This window comes from Schistocerca gregaria, chromosome 7, assembly GCF_023897955.1.
Source record: "Schistocerca gregaria isolate iqSchGreg1 chromosome 7, iqSchGreg1.2, whole genome shotgun sequence".
NCBI classification, from domain to species: Eukaryota; Metazoa; Arthropoda; class Insecta; order Orthoptera; family Acrididae; genus Schistocerca; species Schistocerca gregaria.
In genome coordinates, this window is record NC_064926.1 from 232,855,290 (window position 1) to 232,876,485 (window position 21,196).

General features: G+C 49.1%; 1 protein-coding gene across 1 annotated transcript in view; it reads right to left on the minus strand.

Annotated features, from left to right (window-relative positions):
• LOC126282358 (uncharacterized) overlaps positions 1-19,627 on the minus strand; it is a 77,121-nt gene extending 57,494 nt beyond the window's left edge. The window contains exons 1-2 of the mRNA XM_049982016.1: positions 18,693-19,627; positions 17,785-18,227 (exon numbers count right to left, since the gene is read on the minus strand). Of these exons, the coding sequence (XP_049837973.1) occupies positions 17,785-18,227; positions 18,693-19,627 (1,378 nt within the window). The remainder of the gene's footprint in view (positions 1-17,784; positions 18,228-18,692) is intronic.
• Between the last annotated feature and the right edge of the window lie 1,569 nt (positions 19,628-21,196).

Sequence of the window (21,196 nt, forward strand, 5' to 3'; positions counted from 1 at the left end):
GTCACAGTGTCTAAATCCTATATCATAGTCTACTGACCTAATGCTCGCAACATTACAGAAATTCCCTCCAAAAGGGAAAATGAGTCAACGAGTAATCGAGATCAATGTTGTTACCATCCTGCGCCTGCCTCGGCTTGTAACATTTATATGCATGTGTGAAAGAACAGACAACGTTGACGAACCACAACTATACGAAATAATTAGAAATTAATGTGCTGAATGTGAAAGCCTTGACGTCAGCGTTATTAGGTACAGATCTGCTACCAAATAGTGACATGTGAAAATTTGTGCTTATCAGAGCTCGAACCTGGATTTCCCATTCGTCACAATGGGCCACCTTAACTACTTGGTCACAACGTGATGAATTCGTTTAATTACGATATAGGATGTAGACAGAGTGAGATTTGGAGGTTTGGGTCAGTGTGGGGAGCGTGCACGGATAGCTCAGTTGGTTACAGCAACTTATAACATCCCAGCTTACTCAACCAAATTATAACGTCCCAGGACTTTCTGCACCAAATTATAACATTTCAGCTCCTCAACACCAAATTAAAACGTTGCATTAGGAGGTGTCTGCTTCGTGCAAAAGGTCTTGAGTTCATATTGACGACAACAAGTAATTCTTCATTACAGACGTTTATTTACAAACAGAACTGACAGACTTCACAGACTCAACAACTGACTCTCCGAGCTAACCGCACTGCATATCCGAACTGGCAACTGACAACTCCTAGGTGTATTAATATCTTTCCAAACAATGAGAGTCTTTGACAATGTTTTGTTTATAATACGATAGCAATTCACGACTTTAAACTAAATTAGACATTACAGAATTTTAGTACAGATTAAAGTAAGTAAAAGGATTAGTACATATAAATTCTTACAAGCATAATTTCCAAATAGATTTTATAACATTTTTCTACCAGCTTCTGGATAACCTTCACCAGATTTGTACCGATGTTTCCAGAAATATCTTGACATTTCATTCTGGATATTTCTTGAGTGATTTAGAACAACTATTTATATGCAAAATGATTTCAATCGTGTTTCAAAACATAAATAAATCTTTTTAGCAATATTTCTTGATACAAATCGTCTTTCGAAATTAGGTTATGAAACAGTTTTCACAAGTTTTCGTATTTTTGCGATCATAATATAGAATTTCTCCATAGAAAGTTCCAGAAGTGTGCATTAAACGTTCATTTACAGACTTTCTCTTTAGCTGGTGAGTTTTTAAAAGTATCTTGTCCATATTATACGAAATAATTCAGCTCAAAACTGATAATTTATACAATTAATCAGAGCTACAGCAAACAGTGAGTCTTTCTTTTACAAAATGAAATATAATTACAAAATTGAATGAAAATAGGTTACTAACACTAATAGATATTTACATTAATTCTATTTTTGTTCTTTCTGTGCAAAATGTCCTAATATTGACACAGTACAATATTTAAACATCACCAAAGTTTCCCTTTACATTTTGCATATCTGTATCGACATCCCCTAAAAGTCTACTGTATCGAATACTTCAATATGTCCCAATATGTCCTGTAATGTTACAAACTGCTACACGATAAGTGGGAAATCCAAGTCTGAGTCCCAGTCTGGCACAATCCTTCATATGCAGCTACTTTTTTTACCTTATTTTCCTTTATTAAAATAACCATATATGTACATAAGCACAAAAACAAATATTGAAGTGCTGGTACTGATTTAACACAAATTGTATCCCACAATAGACTGAAGAACACATTTCAGTATAGTGCCATCCCAGCTTACAAAATAGAACATAAATAGTAAACTGACAATAGCCTCTTCAGTCCAGACAGAGACATAGAACCGAAACGCAAACATATCTATAATTGATTGTCTTAACTGGAATGACAGTTCTGTCATTTGATTCATAACCGTCCAAACTCAAAGTCATTTGGAGCACACAAACGGATAACAAGAGATGCACAGGAACATAAATGAATTAAAACGTCATAATGAAGTTAATAACACCATTGAGAAGTCGGGAGTAGTCCTAGGAACTGGTATAACCCCTTATTCGTTGTGTGTTTTGTTCGCTACATAGTCTTCCGTGTGATTTGTGTCCTTCCGGCATCGAGAATTACCCTCCGCCTTGTTTTTCAAAAATTATGTCTAACATGTTAGCAAACATTTTACTGAAATTTGGGTTACGTTTCATCTTCCAGCGTGCCGTTCCCATGTAAGCCTCAAAACTAATGAGATTATCTTCACTATTGTGGATGATGATAAATGTCACAAACTGTCCTTACATCCACATCACGGCGTTGTTGTTGGTGGCGGGAAAATGTTTCGCGTCCGGCCAGAGCAGGATGTCGGTGCAGTGGCTGGCTGGGCTGCTGCGGGTAATCAGGAACAGCCTCTGCTGCACCCATTTCGAGTTAATAAGATGACCGCCACAAGTGAAGCGATGGCGTATGGTGTCGATCAGACCACAGCGGACGCATTTATCACTGTCACTTAAACCGACTTTCATTAGTGGGTATAACATCTTTTACCACTTTATACCACGTGGACGCCACTTCAGCAGTGAGGACGGTTAAACTTATGTTATCCCAAACTGCCTTCCAATGAACACTCGGGTATTTAAGTTCAATGGGATTCCGGACTATTGGAGATGTCCATCTTTTCAATAACAGGGACGTCGTCGGTAAATCCTGCGTGAAATAATGTCCATCAATATACATCCTGGAAATTGAAATAAGAACACCGTGAATTTATTGTCCCAGGAAGGGGAAACTTTATTGACACATTCCTGGGGTCAGATACATCATATGATTACACTGACAGAACCACAGGCACATAGACACAGGCAACAGAGCATGCACAATGTCGGCACTAGTACAGTGTATATCCACCTTTCGCAGCAATGCAGGCTGCTATTCTCCCGTGGAGACGATCGTAGAGATGCTGGAAGTAGTCCTGTGGAACGGCTTGCCATGCCATTTCCACCTGGCGCCTCAGTTGGACCAGCGTTCGTACTGGACGTGCAGACCGCGTGAGACGATGCTTCATCCAGTCCCAAACATGCTCAATGGGGGACAGATCCGGAGATCTTGCTGGCCAGGGTAGTTGACTTACACCTTCTAGAGCACGTTGGGTGGCACGGGATACATGCGGACGTGCATTGTCCTTTTGAAACAGCAAGTTCCCTTGCTAGTCTAGGAATGGTAGAACGATGGGTTCGATGACGGTTTGGATGTACCGTGCACTATTCAGTGTCCCCTCGACGATCACAAGAGGTGTACGGCCACTGTAGGAGATAGCTCCCCACACCATGATGCCGGGTGTTGGCCCTGTGTGCCTCGGTTGTATGCAGTCCTGATTGTGGCGCTCACCTGCACGGCGCCAAACACGCATACGACCATCATTGGAACCAAGGCAGAAGCGACTCCCATCGTTGAAGACGACACGTCTCCATTCGTCCCTCCATTCACGCCTGTCGCGACACCACTGGAGGCGGGCTGCACGATGTTGGGGCGTGAGCGGAAGACGGCCTAACGGTGTGCGGGACCGTTGCCCTGCTTCATGGAGACGGTTGCGAATGGTCCTCGCTGATACCCCAGGAGCAACAGTGTCCCTAATTTGCTGGGAAGTGGCGGTGCGGTCCCCTACGGCACTGCGTAGGATCCTACGGTCTTGGCGTGCATCCGTGCGTCGCTGCGGTCCGGTCCCAGGTCGACGGGCACGTGCACCTTCCGCCGACCACTGGCGACAACATCGATGTACTGTGGAGACCTCACTCCCCACGTGTTGAGCAATTCGGCGGTACGTCCACCCGTCCTCCCACATGCCCACTATACGCCCTCGCTCAAAGTCCGTCACAGGCACATACGGTTCACGTCCACGCTGTCGCGGCATGCTACCAGTGTTAAAGACTGCGATGGAGCTCCGTATGCCACGGCAAACGGCGGCGGTGCACAAATGCTGCGCAGCTAGCGCCATTCGACGGCCAACACCGCGGTTCCTGGTGTGTCCGCTGTGCCGTGCGTGTGATCATTGCTTGTACAGCCCTCCCGCAGTGTCCGGAGCAAGTATGGTGGGTCTGACACACCGGTGTCAATGTGTTCTTTTTTCCATTTCCAGGAGTGTAGCTTACTTCAAGAAAAAACTGCTTGACATGTCGTAGTTTGTAATGTATTTTACCTACATCAATGGGTGGATGCATATAGGTGGGTTGTAAGGTTCAGAAGAGCCAACTGGTTACGCTGAGAGGTTCCTTGTCCAACAAATGGGTGATTCGGTTAATATATAACGCAGTACAGTTTCGGTTAATGTCAGACATGTTTAGTCGGCCGGTCTGTCTGGAAGACGTCAACGTGGTGTATTTCACTTTGAACAGATGCCTGGCCAGATAAATCTATTAGAGAGTTTCATCACGTGCTACTTGATAACATCTAAAGCTAAAGCACGTGATGTCAAGGTATTCACATTCAACGAAATAATTTCGAATTATTTCGTACACCTGTGGAGCATCAGTATTGACTGTTCTCTCAGACATGCAAGTAAACATCTACATCTACATGGATACTCTGCAAATCACATTTAAGTGCCTGGCAGAGGTTCATCGAACCACCTTCACAATTCTCTATTAGTCGAATCTCGTATAGCACGCGGAAAGAATGAATACCTATATATTTCCGTACGAGCTCTGATTTCCCTTATTTTATCATGCTGATCGTTCCTCCCTATGTATGTTGGTGTCAACAAAATATTTTCATTCGGAGGAGAAAGTTTGTGGTTGGAATTCTGTCGCAACGAAAAACGCCTTTCTTTTAATGATTCCCAGCCCAAATCCTGTATCTTTTCTGTGACACTCTCTCCCAGATTTCGCGATAATACAAAACGTGCTACCTTTCTTTGAACTTTTTCGATGTACTCCGTCAGTCGTATCTGGTAATGATTCCACACAGCGCAGCAGTATTCTAAAACAAGAGGGACAAGTGTAGTGTAGGCAGTCTCCTTGGTAGGTCTGTTACATTTTCTATGTTTTCTTTCCAATTTAAGTTGTTCGTAATTGTAATACCTAGGTATTTAGTTGAATTTACGGCTTTCAGATTAGACTGATTTATCGTTAACCGAAGTTTAACGAGTTTCTTTTAGCACTCATGTGGATGACCTCACACTTTTCGTTATTTAGGGTCACTTTTCGCACCATTCATATATTTTTTCTAAATCGTTTTGCAGTTTTTTTATCTTCTGATGACTTTATTAGTCGATAAACGATAGCATCATCAGCAAACAACGGAAGACGGCTGCTCAGATTATCTCCCATCTCGTTTATACAGATAAGGAACAGCAAAGGGCCTATAACACTACCTTGGGGAACGCTAGAAATCACTTCTGTTTTACTTGACGACTTTGCGTCAGTTACTACCAACTGTGACATTTCTGACAGGAAATCACAAATCCAATCACATAACTCAGGCGACATTCCACAATCTCGCAATTTCACTACGAGCCGCTTATGTGGCACAGTGTCAAAAGCCTTCCGGAATCTATCTGACATCCCTTTTCAATAGCACTCAGCACTTCATGTGAATAAAGAGCTAGTTGTGTTTTAAAGGAACGATGTTTTCTAAATCCATGTTGAGTGGGTGTCAATAGACCGTTTCCTTCGAGGTAATTCATAATGTTTGAACACAATATATGTTCTAAAATCCTGCTGCATATCGACGTTAACGATATCGGCCTGTAATTTAGTGGATTACTCCTACTACTTTTCTTGAATATTGGTGTGACCTGTACAACTTTCCAGTCTTTGGGTATGTATCTTTCGTCGAGCGAACGGTTGTATATGATTGTTAAGTATGGAACTAATGCATCAGCATACTCTGAAAGGAACCTAATTGGTATACAGTCTGCACTAGAAGATCTGCTTCTATTAAGTGATTTGAGTAGCATCACTACTCCGAGGCTGGCCGGTGTGGCCGAGCGGTTCTAGGCGCTACAGTCTGGAACCGCGCGATCGCTACGATCGCAGGTTGGAATCCTGCCTCGGGCATGGATGAGTGTAATGTCCTTAGATTAGTTAGGTTTAAGTAGTCCTAAGTTCTAGGGGACTGATGACCTCAGCAGTTAAGTCCCATAGTGCTCAGAACCATTTGAACCATTTGAACAATTCCGAGGATATTTATTTCTACGTTTCTCATGTTGGCAGCTGTCCTCGATTCGAATTCTGCAATATTTACTTTGTCTTCTTTTGTGAAGGCATATCGAAAAGCTGTGTTTAGTAACTCTGCTTTGACAGCACTCTCTTCGATACTATCTCCATCGCTATCGCGGAGAGAAAGCATTGATTGTTTCTTGCCGCTAACATACTTCACATACGACCAGAATCTCTTTGGATTTTCTACCTGGTTTCGAGACAAAGTTCACTCTTTAGATACACCATATTTTCGCCACAGTGCCGAAGTAATTTCGATTTACTTTGTACAGCTGTGGATCATCAACATTATGCCTGTTCTCTCAGGCATGTATTTAAACATATTGGCACTTCACTCTGAAGAATAAATTTTAGTCACAAAGCTTAAATCACACCTGCGAAACACTGCTTATTCCGAAAGGGGCTATAAATAAAGTCTATATTACACGTGGCAGGCCTGTCTTATTCACAATTCACATCAAAAGAAAACAGAGTCTTTCCCCATAATGACCCTTATAGTCCATTGCTTGTGAACAAACAACATTCCCACATTTCTCAAATAACCGGCACAACCCATGCTATCGACTGTTGTGCTCTCCCACACAAAATTCGTCCCAGCAACAGAGAGCTTCAAGCCCGACCATCTAACGCCATTGGCTAGTGCCTTCCAAACCAGATTACTTACTTACTCGTTCGGCATCACAGAGGCATAATTTAAATTATTCTTATCACTATATACTAAAAAAGAAAACAATATAATTCTACACTACATTAGATATATTTTTGAGCCACTCTATGGCTGAGTCACTGAGTCTATGTATGTCCATGAGTTCACCACCATAGCCATACACGTTGCACACGAGTAGATGGTCCATTGTCTGTATTTCACCGCACTCACATACAGCGCTGTCTGCCAGGCCCCAATTGTTCATCAGGTTTTTACATCTCCCAACACTCGTTCTGACCCGGTTTAGAGCTGTCCACACTCTTCTTGGTAGGCTGAAGCCATCAATCTTCTTGTTCGGATCGTGTACTAAATTTTTGTTCTTAAATTCACTTGCCGACCATACTTCGTTCCAGGCCGTTCTCGGCTCAGAGGCTTGTAGTTCTTCACCGATTTTCCAAAAAGGTGATCTGGATTTAAGCCTGTTTGTCGGTGTCAGATCTTGGTGGATAGGGAGATCCGGGTTGTCTATAATTTTCCTGTTGGTTTTTAGGGCTAGCTGTGATCGCCTGATTTCTGGAGGCTAGTACCGGACGCCATGCACAGGGGGTGGCCCTGAGTGTTCCCGAGATTATTCGCATTGTCTCCCTAAGCTGGACATCCACTTTAGATACGTGTGCACTTCTCCTCCAGACTGGTGAACAGTATTCATCTACAATGTAGACAAGGGCTAGTGCTGAAGTTCTCAAAGTGCTCGCTCCACATCCCCTTGTTGTTCCATCCAGATTCGAAAGGATAGAATTGCGGGATTTTAGTTTTTGCTTTGTGTCTTCGAGGTGTGAGCTGTACGTTAGGGTCCGATCTAGTTTCACTCCCAAATATTTAGGCTTATCCTCATGTCTTATGTTTTGGCCATTCGAAAAGATCTGTAACTTTCTGTGTGTCTCTCTGTTGTTGAGGTGCATTATGGTGCTGGTTGTTTTGTTGGGGTTGGGAAGTAGGTGCTACTTGGAGTAATAGGTGTTCAGGACTTCAAGGTCTGCATTCAGTGTTTCGTCGAGATCGTTGAAGTTTTTACTCTGATATGCGATGGCCAGGTCATCCGCATATGCAAATTTGCGTGATTTAGTTTCTGACAAGTCAGCTATACATAGATTGAAGAGAACGGGTGCTAGTGCCGAACCCTGTGGCAGGCCATTATTCAGAAACATGCTCTTACTGTTCGTACCATGGAGTGAGACCTTGATTTTCCTGTTCGTTAGTATGTTCTTGAGTAGTTTGTACGTCTGATTGCAATTTATGATTCTAGTTAGCTTAAGCAGTAACCCTTCAATCCATACTGTGTCGTAAGCTGATGTGAGGTCTATGAGGACCAGGCCAGTTTTCATCTTGTTCTGGAAGCCTTTCTCAATATAGGTTGTGAGGGACAGCACTTGATCGCAGCAGTTTCTATCTGCTCAGAAACCCGCTTGGTATGTTGGGAGGTTGGCTACGATGTATGGAGTTAATCTAGTCAGCAATATTCTCTCGAATAATTTATAGGAGTTAAATAGCAGGGATATTGGTCTGTAATTCCTAGGATTATCTCCAGTCTTTCCGGGTTTCAGCACTGCGGTGACTTTTGCTTCTTTCCATTCCTTAGACACAACCCCCGTGCTTATGCATTCCGTACAAAGTTTGGCCAGCCACCTTCTTCCTAAAGTTCCCAATTCCTTTAAGAATTCTGGTAGGATGTTGTCAGGACCGGCTGCTTTTCCTGTCTTCATTAGCTTCAAGTCCTGGGATATCTCTTCTGTCTCCACTTCTTTTACAATGCCCATGTTGGTTGGGTTATTAAGCAATAGAATGCTTAGCTCTTAGGAAATTTCTCTCTTTTCGGGTGCTTTTAGCTGGATTTTGGAGGTCTGTTTCAGGACAGCTGCAATCTCAGATGCGCTGGTTCCAAGAATCGGCCTGTTAGGCGCTATGGCACCGTCTAATTTCCTCAGCAGGCCCCAGCTCTTCCTGCTGGAGTGGGTAAAATCTAGATTTGCCATCGCCTCCTTCCATCTACTCCTGCGTTCCTCATTCATGGCGTTGATCAATTGGTCTGCAGTCTCCTTTTCCCCAGTCTTCTCATAATCCTCCAGTAGTGTTTCACACTCTTTCGTCCAGCAGGGGGTGTATTCCTTTCTCGATCCTCGTGGAATTGCATTTAGGCCTGCTTTTTGTACTAAGTTTACGAATCTTTTGTAGTTCTCAGGTTTTGGTGGTATCCGATTTATCGTTTTCTCAAGATAGGATACATATTTATTCCAGTCAGCTTTCCTCAGGTTCCACCGGGGTATTGGGGGGCTTTTTATGACTGGGATTGATAGTCCGATCTCCACTATTACTGGTTTGTGCTGCCTCCGGGAAAACGCCTCGAGGACCCTTCTTATAGCTCGCACGGGTGTACCTGTTGCTCCACGTGTGACGAAGGTCAGGTCACGTGTTGACGTTGTGCCCCACGCCTTTGATATGAAGGTCGCTGTGCCCTTGGGGTCGAAAAGGAGGTGTAGGTCCCGGTTGTCTGCCCAGTCACTTAGTCCAATCCCTTCAGCTGTGGATTTCGGGTATCCCCATCTGGTGTGCTGAGAGTTAAAATCGCCAGCGTAAACTGTTAGGTGGTTAGCCTCGGGTAGGTTACCTGTGGGCCATGTCTGTGATGGCGGTTTGTAGACATTATACAGTGTCATCTCTCCCAGTTTTATGCCTATCGTATGCTCTGCTGGTACCACTTTGGTGTCCAAATTCCTTAGGAGTTCGTTCTTCACTAGGGTGGGTATGCCATGTTTGTCGTGTCCAGTGTAGCTCACAGCTGTAAATCCTGGTATTTTGAGTCGATTGATGGTTTCATCTGTGAGGCGGGTCTCTTGTAAGAGGACGACACTTACTCGTTCTCTCGTTAAGATCTTTTCGAGGATTTTTCCTTTGGTCCTCGTGTAGCCTTCTATGTTGAACTGGCATACGTTCACCTTCTGCATGTTAGACTCTGCTCTATTTGCCTCTGTGTGGACCGGGAGGCATTGTCGCGTCCGGCCGCCGTGGATGTGTAGACTTTTCGCCGCTGTACCATGTTACAGCGTTGCCCGGGGTACACCATCTAGGAGGTTGTCTACACTTCGTACCCCTCCAAATCAGATGACTGTTCTTCACAAGCCACAATCACTCTCTCCAGTACACCACTGCCGAGACTACTCGACACACCCTCCACTTGCCTGCTTGAGTAGCACCAGTATCAGGTCTGAGCCTACCGATCATTCCCGGTGGAGGGTACATTCTATACTTCTTTCAAACGAGTGAGGTTCAAAATGTGCCGGGAACTGTTGTAGACTGAAAACAACAAAAGACACATCTTTGTGCTGGATGCTTGTAACAGCCCACACATCACTCTGCCGATCTGGGCTATTCGTATTCATCCAGTTGTTGGTAGATGAACACCAGCGCAGTCCAAGAGCTACAGGGAGAGCAACCATCATATATAACTGAACCACTGTGCACCACACAACTGCAAAAATACGCTGCACTAACAATCTGATTGCCGGATACACGTAAGTGGAAATGCCCTAAATGGTTACTGTATGATGATGAATGCGAACTTCTAACATTCATGGTGGAGCCTGTCCGTTCTATATCGTGTCTCCCTACCACTTTCGCGCAACGATGCTCTGAGTGTGTTTTTTAATGAATTGACTAGTTTGAACCTGGGATCTGTTGCCGGTAAGGAGACGCCAGACCACACATGACATGTAGAATTCAGAAGAGTTCAGTGAGACTAGCGATGATATAACCAAATACTAAATTATCTCGGCGTCAGCTCCACTGCATTCCCTGTAAAAGAATCTTAATACTAACTAAATTTAGTGGAAGGGGTTCAAGGCTTTCCTATTTTTAGTTAGCTGGTAAAATAACGTCGAAAAACCAGTTAAGTTTACCATTGGAAATTTTATTCTACTCACAAAACATTGTTTATAAATTGCTCTATTGATAAAAGGAAGTGTTTTAATACAGGATGGTAAAAACCAACTGCGTTCAACAAAAATGTGAACGAATATTCCCTGGATGGGTTTCCAAGTTCTACAATGGATCTTAGGGTGACCCATGCCATATCACATCTATAATCTAGGTTTCAATTAAGTTCCACAAAAGAGAAAACTATCAAAATGGTCTACAGTGACCCTCAATTATCTTTAATTACTTATCTAACTTGAAGTTACAGTGGCTGATGTGGCTTCTCAATAATTATATAACAGAGAAATCATCCCGTTTCAGATTTTTACTTCAAGTGGCAAATGTTAAGACCGTGAGCTTGAATTTACGATCGACACTAGTACTGCGCAAAAACCGGGTGTAACAGATGAGACTTCTGCAGTTCTGAGTGAAGCCTTATGCGCTCAAAAATGCGGCATCGCGTGCGTTCATTACCTTGTCGGTGTTCAGGCAGCGTCATGGAAGCAGTGGGCGCACAGCTCCGCTCACCACGCCATCTCGGAACTAACTCCTCTCCTAACTTCTCCTTACCGAAGTTGGTTTAAAAAAACTATCTGGCTGTGTTTTCATCCGACTAATCAGGGTCTCAATGTTAACCTTAAGCTCCGCCTACAAAAATTCTGTCTATCCAATGAGAAACGTTATACTTTTCGTGGTGGGGCAATGTTTTTAAGGTTTGCAACGTAACAGAGACGCGAAAAAGTCTCACGCTAAAACTTGCGGGTGGTGTGGCCCTTTTTGTGTTATCGTAAGATCTATACTGTTTTTCTGGAGGGCTATAGCTTTTTAACATGGGCTGGGCGGGGGGGGGGGGGGTGGTCCTTGACGTAACAGAGACGCGAAAAAGTCTCACGCTAAAACGTGCGGGTGGTGTGGTCTTAGCGGTAGGCTGGCAACGTGTGTGTCCAGTCTGTCCCTTATCGTAGGGCGTTCTAGCTTAACACAGTTCTGCTGTCGGCTTCTGTTCTCGTTTCTCCCCTCGGAGAAGGTATGACATGCATTTAGGCATTCTTGTGTGGCAGGCAAGGTAGGCATAGTAAACAGCCTGTGGCATATCCACGCTGCCAGGAAGGTGGTATGGTGAGGGAGGTGGTATGCTGAGCTCGAAGTTGCTGACACACTGGTTACTGGGTCAGTGATGGTGGCCATGGACCTTGACTCAGAGCAAGTGGCCAGTGGGGTTCTTGGTGGGAGGCAGTAAAGGCATCTACTTGCGACCCAGTGATGCCACGCTGCCCAGGGAGATGAAACCTGACTGTAGACCGTGGCTCTGCATCAGGAAGCAGCAGCTCCCCAGTGGCACAGAGCTAGGTGGTCGTTCATTCATGCCTCAGGCAAAGAGACAAAGAAGAAATGTGAGGTACATCGGCAAGTGGTTTCATGGAAACTGTGGCGGGGTGTTGGCTGTCAAGAGCTGGATGGTCAAGTGGCCAAGTTATGACGCCGTCTGCGTGGCTGTTGCCGACACAGACTGGGCGTTACACTGTAGTCCTACTGTACCGTTGACGAGAGGTTGGCTTCGTTGGTTTAAATGCACCTCTCAAGCAGTGACTGTGTGCAAGAAGCCTCGTCACGCAGAAGTCACTCGCATGCCTCGTTTCTGACTCAAGCGGAAGTGTCTCACGTAGGAGCCAATGATCGACGTCCAGCTTTTGCCAAACGGTAGTGGGCCGAACCACAGAAGCTTCCCATGGGTTGGTCATTGTTCTCGTCTGTGATTCTCGGAAATTCGGTGCGGAAACATCTCGATGTTGCTTATCAGGCTAGCCGTTGTCCCCAGTTGCACCCTAGTTACGACTCCAGGCTGTGGGTGTGTTTGTCATTGTATTTGCTCCATTGTTAGATAAATCCAGCTCACAGGGGTGATATTTGAGAATCTAGCTAAAGCAAGGACACTAATATGTGTATCATTGTTCTTACAACTTACATTCTCCTGCTATAATTCGGCGTAAACATTCCATTCGTTATTTTTCAACTTTGCATGCACATCTTTCTTTCCTGTATTACACCATATACACTACCTCAGAGACACAGAGTCCAAAGATGCTTCTTTGCGCTCTTTCCATTTCAACCAACTTTTTAGCACCTCCATCGTTCCACATCATAGGAAGGGAATATGAATCAGGAAGTCTTCGCACTTAATAAAGCGTGTTACAATTCGCATCTCACATATTCTCATATTACATCCATCACATACTGTAACAGGAAACTCGAAGGAGTTCTCATGTGTAATATTAAGACACGTCCTGCATTAACTTACACAAACAATATCATGCACTCAAAATCAAAAGCCGGCAGTCTCTGAACTGTACGAAGTCATTTATATTAATCTATATGGACACAGTTTGTCACTTCATCTAATAAATGAGCAAATCTGTCCACAAAAGAAAGGGGTCAGCGTTGAAGTGCTATGGAAACATTCTCAGGTGGAGAAAGACTCCATGATTCAATGAGCCCATTGCATTCTCGTAACACAATATTAATCACCATAATAAATCAATAAACGTACATGTGCTTCACCATCTTTCACAATACAGCATAAGCCTAAGTATAGTACATGATCTTCACAATTAGTCCTCAGCACTTTCATAATAACAATCAGTGTCTCAGCTCACAGTCATGTCTAGCCACGGGGAATTACAAGTAGTCTAGTGGCCCCGCTCCAGAGGGCTCTTCGATATCACAGACTTACTTCTTGTGTCACAGTAGCTTCTCAGCTGCCCTCCTGTACCGTTAATTCACATTTTAACCTCCACAGAACATTTTTAGTACCCCTTACGTTCTCCCTTAATGCCAGATCTCTAGCCTGGACAGATATTGTTGAGGGATTTTCTGCTGTCATGTGCACTTCATCCCGGTAGACGTGGGTCATTTTAATTGACACTCTCAGGGCCAAGCCTAAGCGTGTTCCGGGTTCTGAGTCAGTGAACATGATGCAAAGATAGGACATCTAAACCATCCAATACTGCTGAGAAACTTAGTCCAGGTTCTACTTAGAAGTGTGCCACTTACCCTAACATTGGCCACGTATTAGTAAACTAGAAACTGTTGTCCTGGTGGTCGTCATACTACCAAACTGTCCTGTAGCCTAAATATCACCTTATACAGCAGGAAAGAGTGGCCGAGCGGTTCTAGGCGATACAGTCTGGAACAGCGCGACCAATACGGTCGAAGGTTCGAATCCTGCCTCGGGGATGGATGTGTGTGATGTCCTTAGGTTATTTAGGTTTAAGTAGTTCTATGTTCTAGGGGACTGATGACCTGAGAAGTTAAGTCTGATAGTGCTCACAGCCATTTGAACCATCACGTTATACAAAATTTATGTTTCTCACTAAAATAAATAAGCCAAGATTAAACTATTCACATATTCACACAATATAAGTTTCACCTGAAAAAATACTTTTATGTATTATCTAAACCCATACCATAACTGTTCATAGTACTCTCTCTACGTAAATCCTATTTGCAAGAAAAATACTTTTACTCTAGCTCACTCTCAGCCTTTTTTTTTTTTTTTTTACGCATACAGTTTTCCACCTCTAACCCAAGCATTATCCCGGCACCTGTTGGCATAACACCTTTTCTTTGTGGAATGCCTAACAACTTATATCATGTGGCTTGATGCTTCAGGCTGCGTCCCATGGTAAATTACACTTCGTGCATATTTCTGCAGTTAATGGTTCGGCCCTCGGGTTACAAGGATACAACGGCACAGGGATACAACGGTACAAGGATAGTGTTGTATCTTTAATTGGAGAAACAACAAATAACGATTGGCGTGAGTTCCAAATTCTGTTTATTGCCAACAGTCCCTCAATTCTAACACAACTCAGTGCTTGATCAAGAGCAGCGAATGGGCTGCAGAGTCCAAGTCAGGTATGGTAAACAGTCGTAGCACAGTGTAGCGTCGTTCCTGGGTGCAACGTCGACGTAGCAAGTAGGTAGCCCAACACGAAACTGCCAGGCGTTCTCGCTCGCTCGCTGTAAAACGCTGGCTTCATATGCCAGGTGTAGGGGCAGGTTAAGCAGCGGTGCTGCTGTTCCTGCAGTGACATCTTCAGGGTGCTTTTATTCCTAACAGAGTGAGCTGTCCTCACTAGGCGTCAGTCATTGCGACGCCATATTTGTTACCGACATCGTGCTGCGAGAGAAATTACTCTCGCAGTAGATCTGGCCATCGAGTCGTTGGCCTTTGGTGGACCTGGCGGCCCAGACCACGAATCAGGCGACTGGCAGAGTGTTCTGCATCGCTGTAGAACACCCTGGCGATTTGCCGGAAGCGATCCCGTAGGAAAGGGATGCCCGCTTCCTCATGGAGCAGCCTTGCTGGGTAGCGAGGCGGCTTGTGGAGCGCAAGTCGCAGCGCCCTATTTTGCACGCGTTGAAGCGTCGCAATGTGCGTCGCTGCCGCGTTACCCCACACCACGGCCGCATATTCCAGTACCGGTCGGACGAGGGACAGATACATGGTGAGGCCGTGGCGTGGAGGAAGCGTCGATGAGGGATTGAGGAATGGGTAAAGCGCACGAAGGCGCCCCACTGCCCGCCCTCTGACGTCGCGGATGTGTGGCAGCCACGTCAGGTGTCTGTCCAATGTCACCCCGAGATATTTGCCGGTCCGCAACCATGGAATGGGGCCCCCCATGATCGTGACCGGCGGTAGGTCCGGTGGCATCATCCTTCTGCTAAAGATGACAGCCTGGCTCTTCGCAGCGTTAAACTTAAGGCGCCATTTCGTGGACCAGGCACCCAGGACGTCACATCCGAGCTGGAGGCGGCGGCGCATCTCGGCCGCGTTCATGCTGCGGGTGAACAGCGCCGTGTCGTCAGCATAAAGCGCCAACTCCACGCGTGCCACCCGCGGGGCGTCGGCGGTGTACAGGGAGTACAGCAGGGGACCGAGGACCGACCCCTGCGGCACTCCCGCCCGAATCTGGCGGTCGGTGGATGTGCCCTCATCAGCTCGGACGTGGAAAGTGCGCCCCGAGAGATACGAGCGCAGCAGGACCACGTGCGACGTCGGTACCCCGTGCACAAAAAGTTTGTACACGAGGCCGTCGTGCCACACGCAGTCGAAGGCTTTGGAGACGTCGAGAAGTACCGCCCCTAGGTACTCTCGCGTCTCCAGCGCACGCATCGCCTGCTCCACGAGGCGCAACAGCTGCTGTGTGGTAGAGTGGCCCCGCCGGAAACCAAACTGCTCCTCGGGAAGGAGTTGCTGCTCTGTCACGATGCGCAGCAGCCGCTCCACGTACAACCTCTCAAACACTTTTGAGAGGGACGGGAGCAGACTGATCGGCCTGTAGTGCGCTGCCAGTCGCGGATCCTTGCCGCTCTTGGGGATGGCAACCACTTCCGCATGTTTCCATGCGGAAGGGAAGGTCCCAGTGCGGAGGAGACTGTTAAAGATGTCCGCCAGAGATTGGTGTACCTCCGGCGGTATCATCCTCAACAGGTGGTTGGTGACACCATCGGTGCCACCCGCCTTCCTCGGATTGAGGCGACGGAGCTGCAGGTCCACTTCCTCGGGTGTTATCTCCTCGATCACATCGTCAGCCTCCCTTGCAGCGAGGAAGACCCGCAGGCGATCCTCCACCAGACGAACATGATCGGGATCGAGCACACCATCAACAGGACGAAAATTTTCCGCGAACGTGTCCGCGAGGATGCTGGCTTTAGCATCCGGCTCGCAGACAACGTCCGCGCCCGCATGGAGAGGCGGGACTCGCTGGCGACGACGAAGGAAGCGCTTGGCGGTCCGCCAGGCACTACCATCCGTCGTAGTTAGGGTGGCCACCAAGCCCGCCCAGTCCCGATTCCGATGTTCATCGATGGCTGCCCGAATCTCGCGTCGCGCCCTGTTGAGGCGGCGCTTCGTTTCTGGCTGCCGTGTGAGCTGCCACTCCCGGAAGAGGCGATTCTTGTTTGTTATCGCCTCCAGGATAGGCGGCGGGAGTTGGCGCGACATGTCTCGCGACCGGTCCGGCCGCCTGGGGGTGGCCGCCTCCGCCGCAGCTAGTGTGTGCCGCGTGAAGAAGGCTAACGCTTCTGCAGCCCCATGCACAGCGGGATCTGGCGCGCCCTCGAGTCGGGCAAGGACCTCGTCACGGAAGCGCGTCTCGTCGATGCCACGGAAGTTGCGGCGGACGGACGGCAGAGATGCACCGATGACGTCCATGTCGAAGACCACCGGGAGGTGATCGGACGACATGGCACATCGAACGGTGGCCGAAGTGAAGTGCCCAACACCTTTGAGCACGGCGATGTCGAGCACATCTGACTGGCCTCGATGGGGGAAGACAGTGTGATCATAAGGCCCCAGTACAATCGCGCCATGCCGCTGTGTGGCGCGGAGGAGTCGGCGGCCGCTGGCATTGGTAATGCGGGAGTTCCACTGCGTGTGCTTGGCATTCAAGTCACCCGCAATGAAGACTTTCCCGCGCAGAGCCAGCAGGGCGTCGATGTCGGCCTCCTGAAGCAGTCCCCTCGGCGGCCTGTAGGCCGCAACGAAGGTGATCACCCCTGCCGTCGTGGTGACAGCCACCCCAGTGGCCTCCACTGCAGTGAGGGGCGGAAGCGGGACGTCATGGTGCTTGAGGGACGCCTTGATATAAATAGCCGTCCCCCCGCCATGCGTCAACCTGTCGGTGCGGTAGCACCGATAGTTGGCCACCTTGACATGTATCCCCGGCTTCAGAAAGGTCTCGCACACGAGGCAGATGTCAATTGCCTCGTCGCGCAAGAACTCCCTGAATTCCCCTTGTTGGGGGACCAAACTGTTTGCGTTGAAAGCGCAAACGGTGAGGCCATGGATGTGGCGATTATCCATGACGCGGCGGGGTTGCAACGCCGGCCTGAAGGGCCGACGTGACCGCGGTGACGAGCACCGGTAGCTGCTCTAGCAGCTGGCTCAACGACCGCAAGAGCGAACGGAGCTCGGCTGCATCGGTGGCCGAGGGGGCGGCGTTGGCCGCTGGGGCGGCCTCCGCCACTGGGGAGGCCGGTTGCGGCAACTCCGTAGTAGACGACTGCCGCGGAGCGTCGGCAGCCGGTGGCGGCGTAGCACGAGGTGCTGTCGTCTGTTGCGGCAGTGTGTCATCGGCAGTCCGGCGTGCAGCGGCATGGGTGGCCCGGCCCGCGCGCCGGCGACGCCTGCGCGGGGCGGCAACCCGCGCGCTCTGCGTGGGTGTTGGGTTGGCCTCCCCCCCGGGCGAAGCCGGGGACGGCGCGGCCGGTTGCCTCGTCTCGCCCGCCGCCAGTTCCGAACGTCGGGCGGTGGCGGTTGATGGTCCGCCCTTGGTGGCGGCAGCAAAGCTGGTGGATGGGTGCACCTTACGAGAGGGAGCAGCCCCTCCGCTCCGGTGGTTTCGGCCCCTTTTAAAGGCCGAACAGCCTCTGTAGCTGGCAACGTGCGCGCCGCCGCAGTTGCAGCACGTCGGCTTCTCTTCCTTGGCAAGCCCGCAAGACTTGCTCTCGTGCTGTCCCGCGCATTTGACGCAGCGGGGCAACATAGAGCAGTAGCGGGAGACATGATCGAGCCTCTGGCAGGAAAAGCACTGGGCCCTCTTGCCTTTGGCTCGGAGAGGTTACACCGCGACCCTGACCCGGCCGACTCGCTGCACCTGGAAAATCTTCCGATTTTCCAGGTTGTCGACGAGGACAACCTGGTACAGTGGCATGTCGCGGTGCGTGCGTGGGGACTTCATCAGTCCGGTGGACCGGACGCCGAAGCCCATGTCTTCGAGTTCTTCTCGAAGATAGTCCGCCCCAAACTTCAGTGGAAGGTGGCGGAACACCACCTTCAGAAGTTTGAGCGGCTCAGAGGGGTGCGTGTAGCACGGGAGGCCATCTCTGGAGATGGTGTCCATCACCGCGCGGTACTCCTCGTTGGAGGACACCGTGACCTTGTAGAGGTCACGGCCAGCAGTCTTGACAGTGGCGGACGTGGCCGCCCTGTCTAGTTTTTGCTGGAACTCCTTGTACCCTCCCGCCCATTGGATGACGATGGGCGGGGGCTTCTTTTGGGCCGACACAGGAGGCGCGGCACCATCTTCAGTCGCGTCCACACTGGCCCCCGCGAACGCGTTGGCGGTCGGCAGCGGCGTCGGTTGCTGCAGCGCAGCAGCCCTGGCAGTGCGCCGCCTGGGAGGGGCGACAAAACCATCCTCATCCGGCTGCCGGGAGGTGGCAGGTGGACGAGTGGGCCGCCGCGTCTTCGTCGGTCTCGGCGAGGCGGCGCTCGCGGAGGAGCCCGCGATAGTCGTCCCAGACTCCGTGGTGGAAGGGCGGGAAGCCCTCGAGGCCTTCTTCCGCGGCCTCGCTGTGTCGGACGTCTGAGAGGGAGTGTCGGAGTCGTCATGCGTCATAGCCCGGCGCTTTCTGGGCGCACGGGCAGCGTCAGAGTCAGTGTCACGGCGCTCTGACTCGGCAATGGCCTCAGCCAAATTTGCGTCAGGCAGGTCGATATCCTGCATCTCGGCGGCCGCAGCTAGCGTAGCCACGGGCTCTTCTCGTGTCTTGGGGACCAGGGGTGCAGCCGGGGGCACATCGACCTCTTCAGTGGTCGAGGCCAGCGGCGCAACTCCCGCCGAGGCCGCCACCGCCGGGACCGCAGACTCGCGCGATTCAACCGGCGGGGCTCTCGGTGGCACACCCGACACTTGCTGCCTCGTGTACGGCAGAGTGGCACCCTTCCGAATGTGACAGAAGGCGAGTATAGTCGCCTCGTCGTCCTTTCGACCCGGGTAGGAACCCCCGTGAGCGAGTTTGTTCATAAGGATGAACACTCGATCACGAGAGAGCACATCAGAATCCGAAGAGTCATTCCTGTCGTGGTCAGTTGTCGTAAGCCGGTTCGTCATAAGTGGGGGGCCGGATGGGGCCGCCACCGGGATCAGCTCAGTCGCCCGAGCTGGCCCCGACGGGCGGCGATCCGCCACACCCTTCGCAGGTAAAGCAACCTCTCTCAACGACATCTCGAACAGCACTGCGTCGTCGTGCGTGCGTCGTCGTCGTCGCGTAAACTGCCAGGCGTGGCGGCATATGCGGCTATATAGAGCGGGTGGCGGAGGAATATGCCCGCCGTAACCGAGTCCGCTTGTTGTGTCCTGTTATGATTGGCGGCGCGGCCTCACGTAACTACCTCTCAGGAGGACGCCGGCCGAGGTTGCCATGACAGTGCGGAGGCACTCAGTGTGTCAGGCCCGCGCCTGCGCTGTACAGCTGTGCAGAGCTGCGCATAAGCGGGGCGTGTTGTCCGTTGGCTGTATGACGTAAAGACCGCAGCCACGCAGCTGCAGGCGCCACGGTGTGGACATTGAGTATACCTCAGATAGAATGTTACCAAAACTGAAAATACAAAATCTGAGCTGCTACGTATATACAATTGAAGTCCACCATCTATTTCTGGCATCAGAATGAAAAGTCTTCGTCTCCAAGCCATTCCGATAGTGACCCCAGAATGAAGTGGACTGCTTGTCCAGTGATCTCTATTGGATGATGGGAGCCAGGATGACCTCGTCTCCACCTCGACGCCTCCTGGGTATGTATTATGAGACAGGAGCAGATTGTAGCAACCTGCAAAGAAGAAATCGTTGACCAAAGCAGCTCTTTACTGTACATCTGCTTTGGACAATTATGTGTTGGTCCCTTATCTCTGGCGTGGCCTAGCGTGGTCTCGTGACATTTCATCGGGTGTGCAGCAGACGAAGTAGGCTCTGTAAACAGCTTGCGGCATATATACACTGCCTGCGAGCTGGTGTAATAAGTTCAGAGTTGCTAGCACACCGGCGATGAGTCGACAGTAGCGGTCAAGGACCTCACTGCGGAGCAGGCAGCCAGCAGCAGCGCAGCAGCGCACTGACGGCATCCTTCCATGTAGCGGGTAGCCACCCGGTTACGCGATGGCAGGGACTGCCCCGAGGGAGGTGAACCCTGGACTGTGGGCTGTGGCCGGCCGAAGTGGCAGTGCGGTTCTAGGCGCTGCAGTCTGGAACCGCGAGACCGCTACGGTCGCAGGTTCGAATCCTGCTTCGGGCATGGATGTGTGTGATGTCCTTAGGTTAGTTAGGTTTAATTAGTTCTAAGTTCTAGGCGACTGATGACCTCAGAAGTTAAGTCGCATAGTGCTCAGAGCAATTTGAACCATTTGAACCCAAATCATGCAACGAAAATTACTCTCAAAACATCATGAATTTACCTCAGTCAGAGCTACACCCTCCACACACTGTGGATTAAACGCCTCATTGTCCTGTCGGTGCGTTCGATGCCTCGATTTGTTTCAAAAGAGCCGAAATCCCTAATCGTCGGAGCAATCAAGAGGTCTCCAGTAATCATTTCTCAGT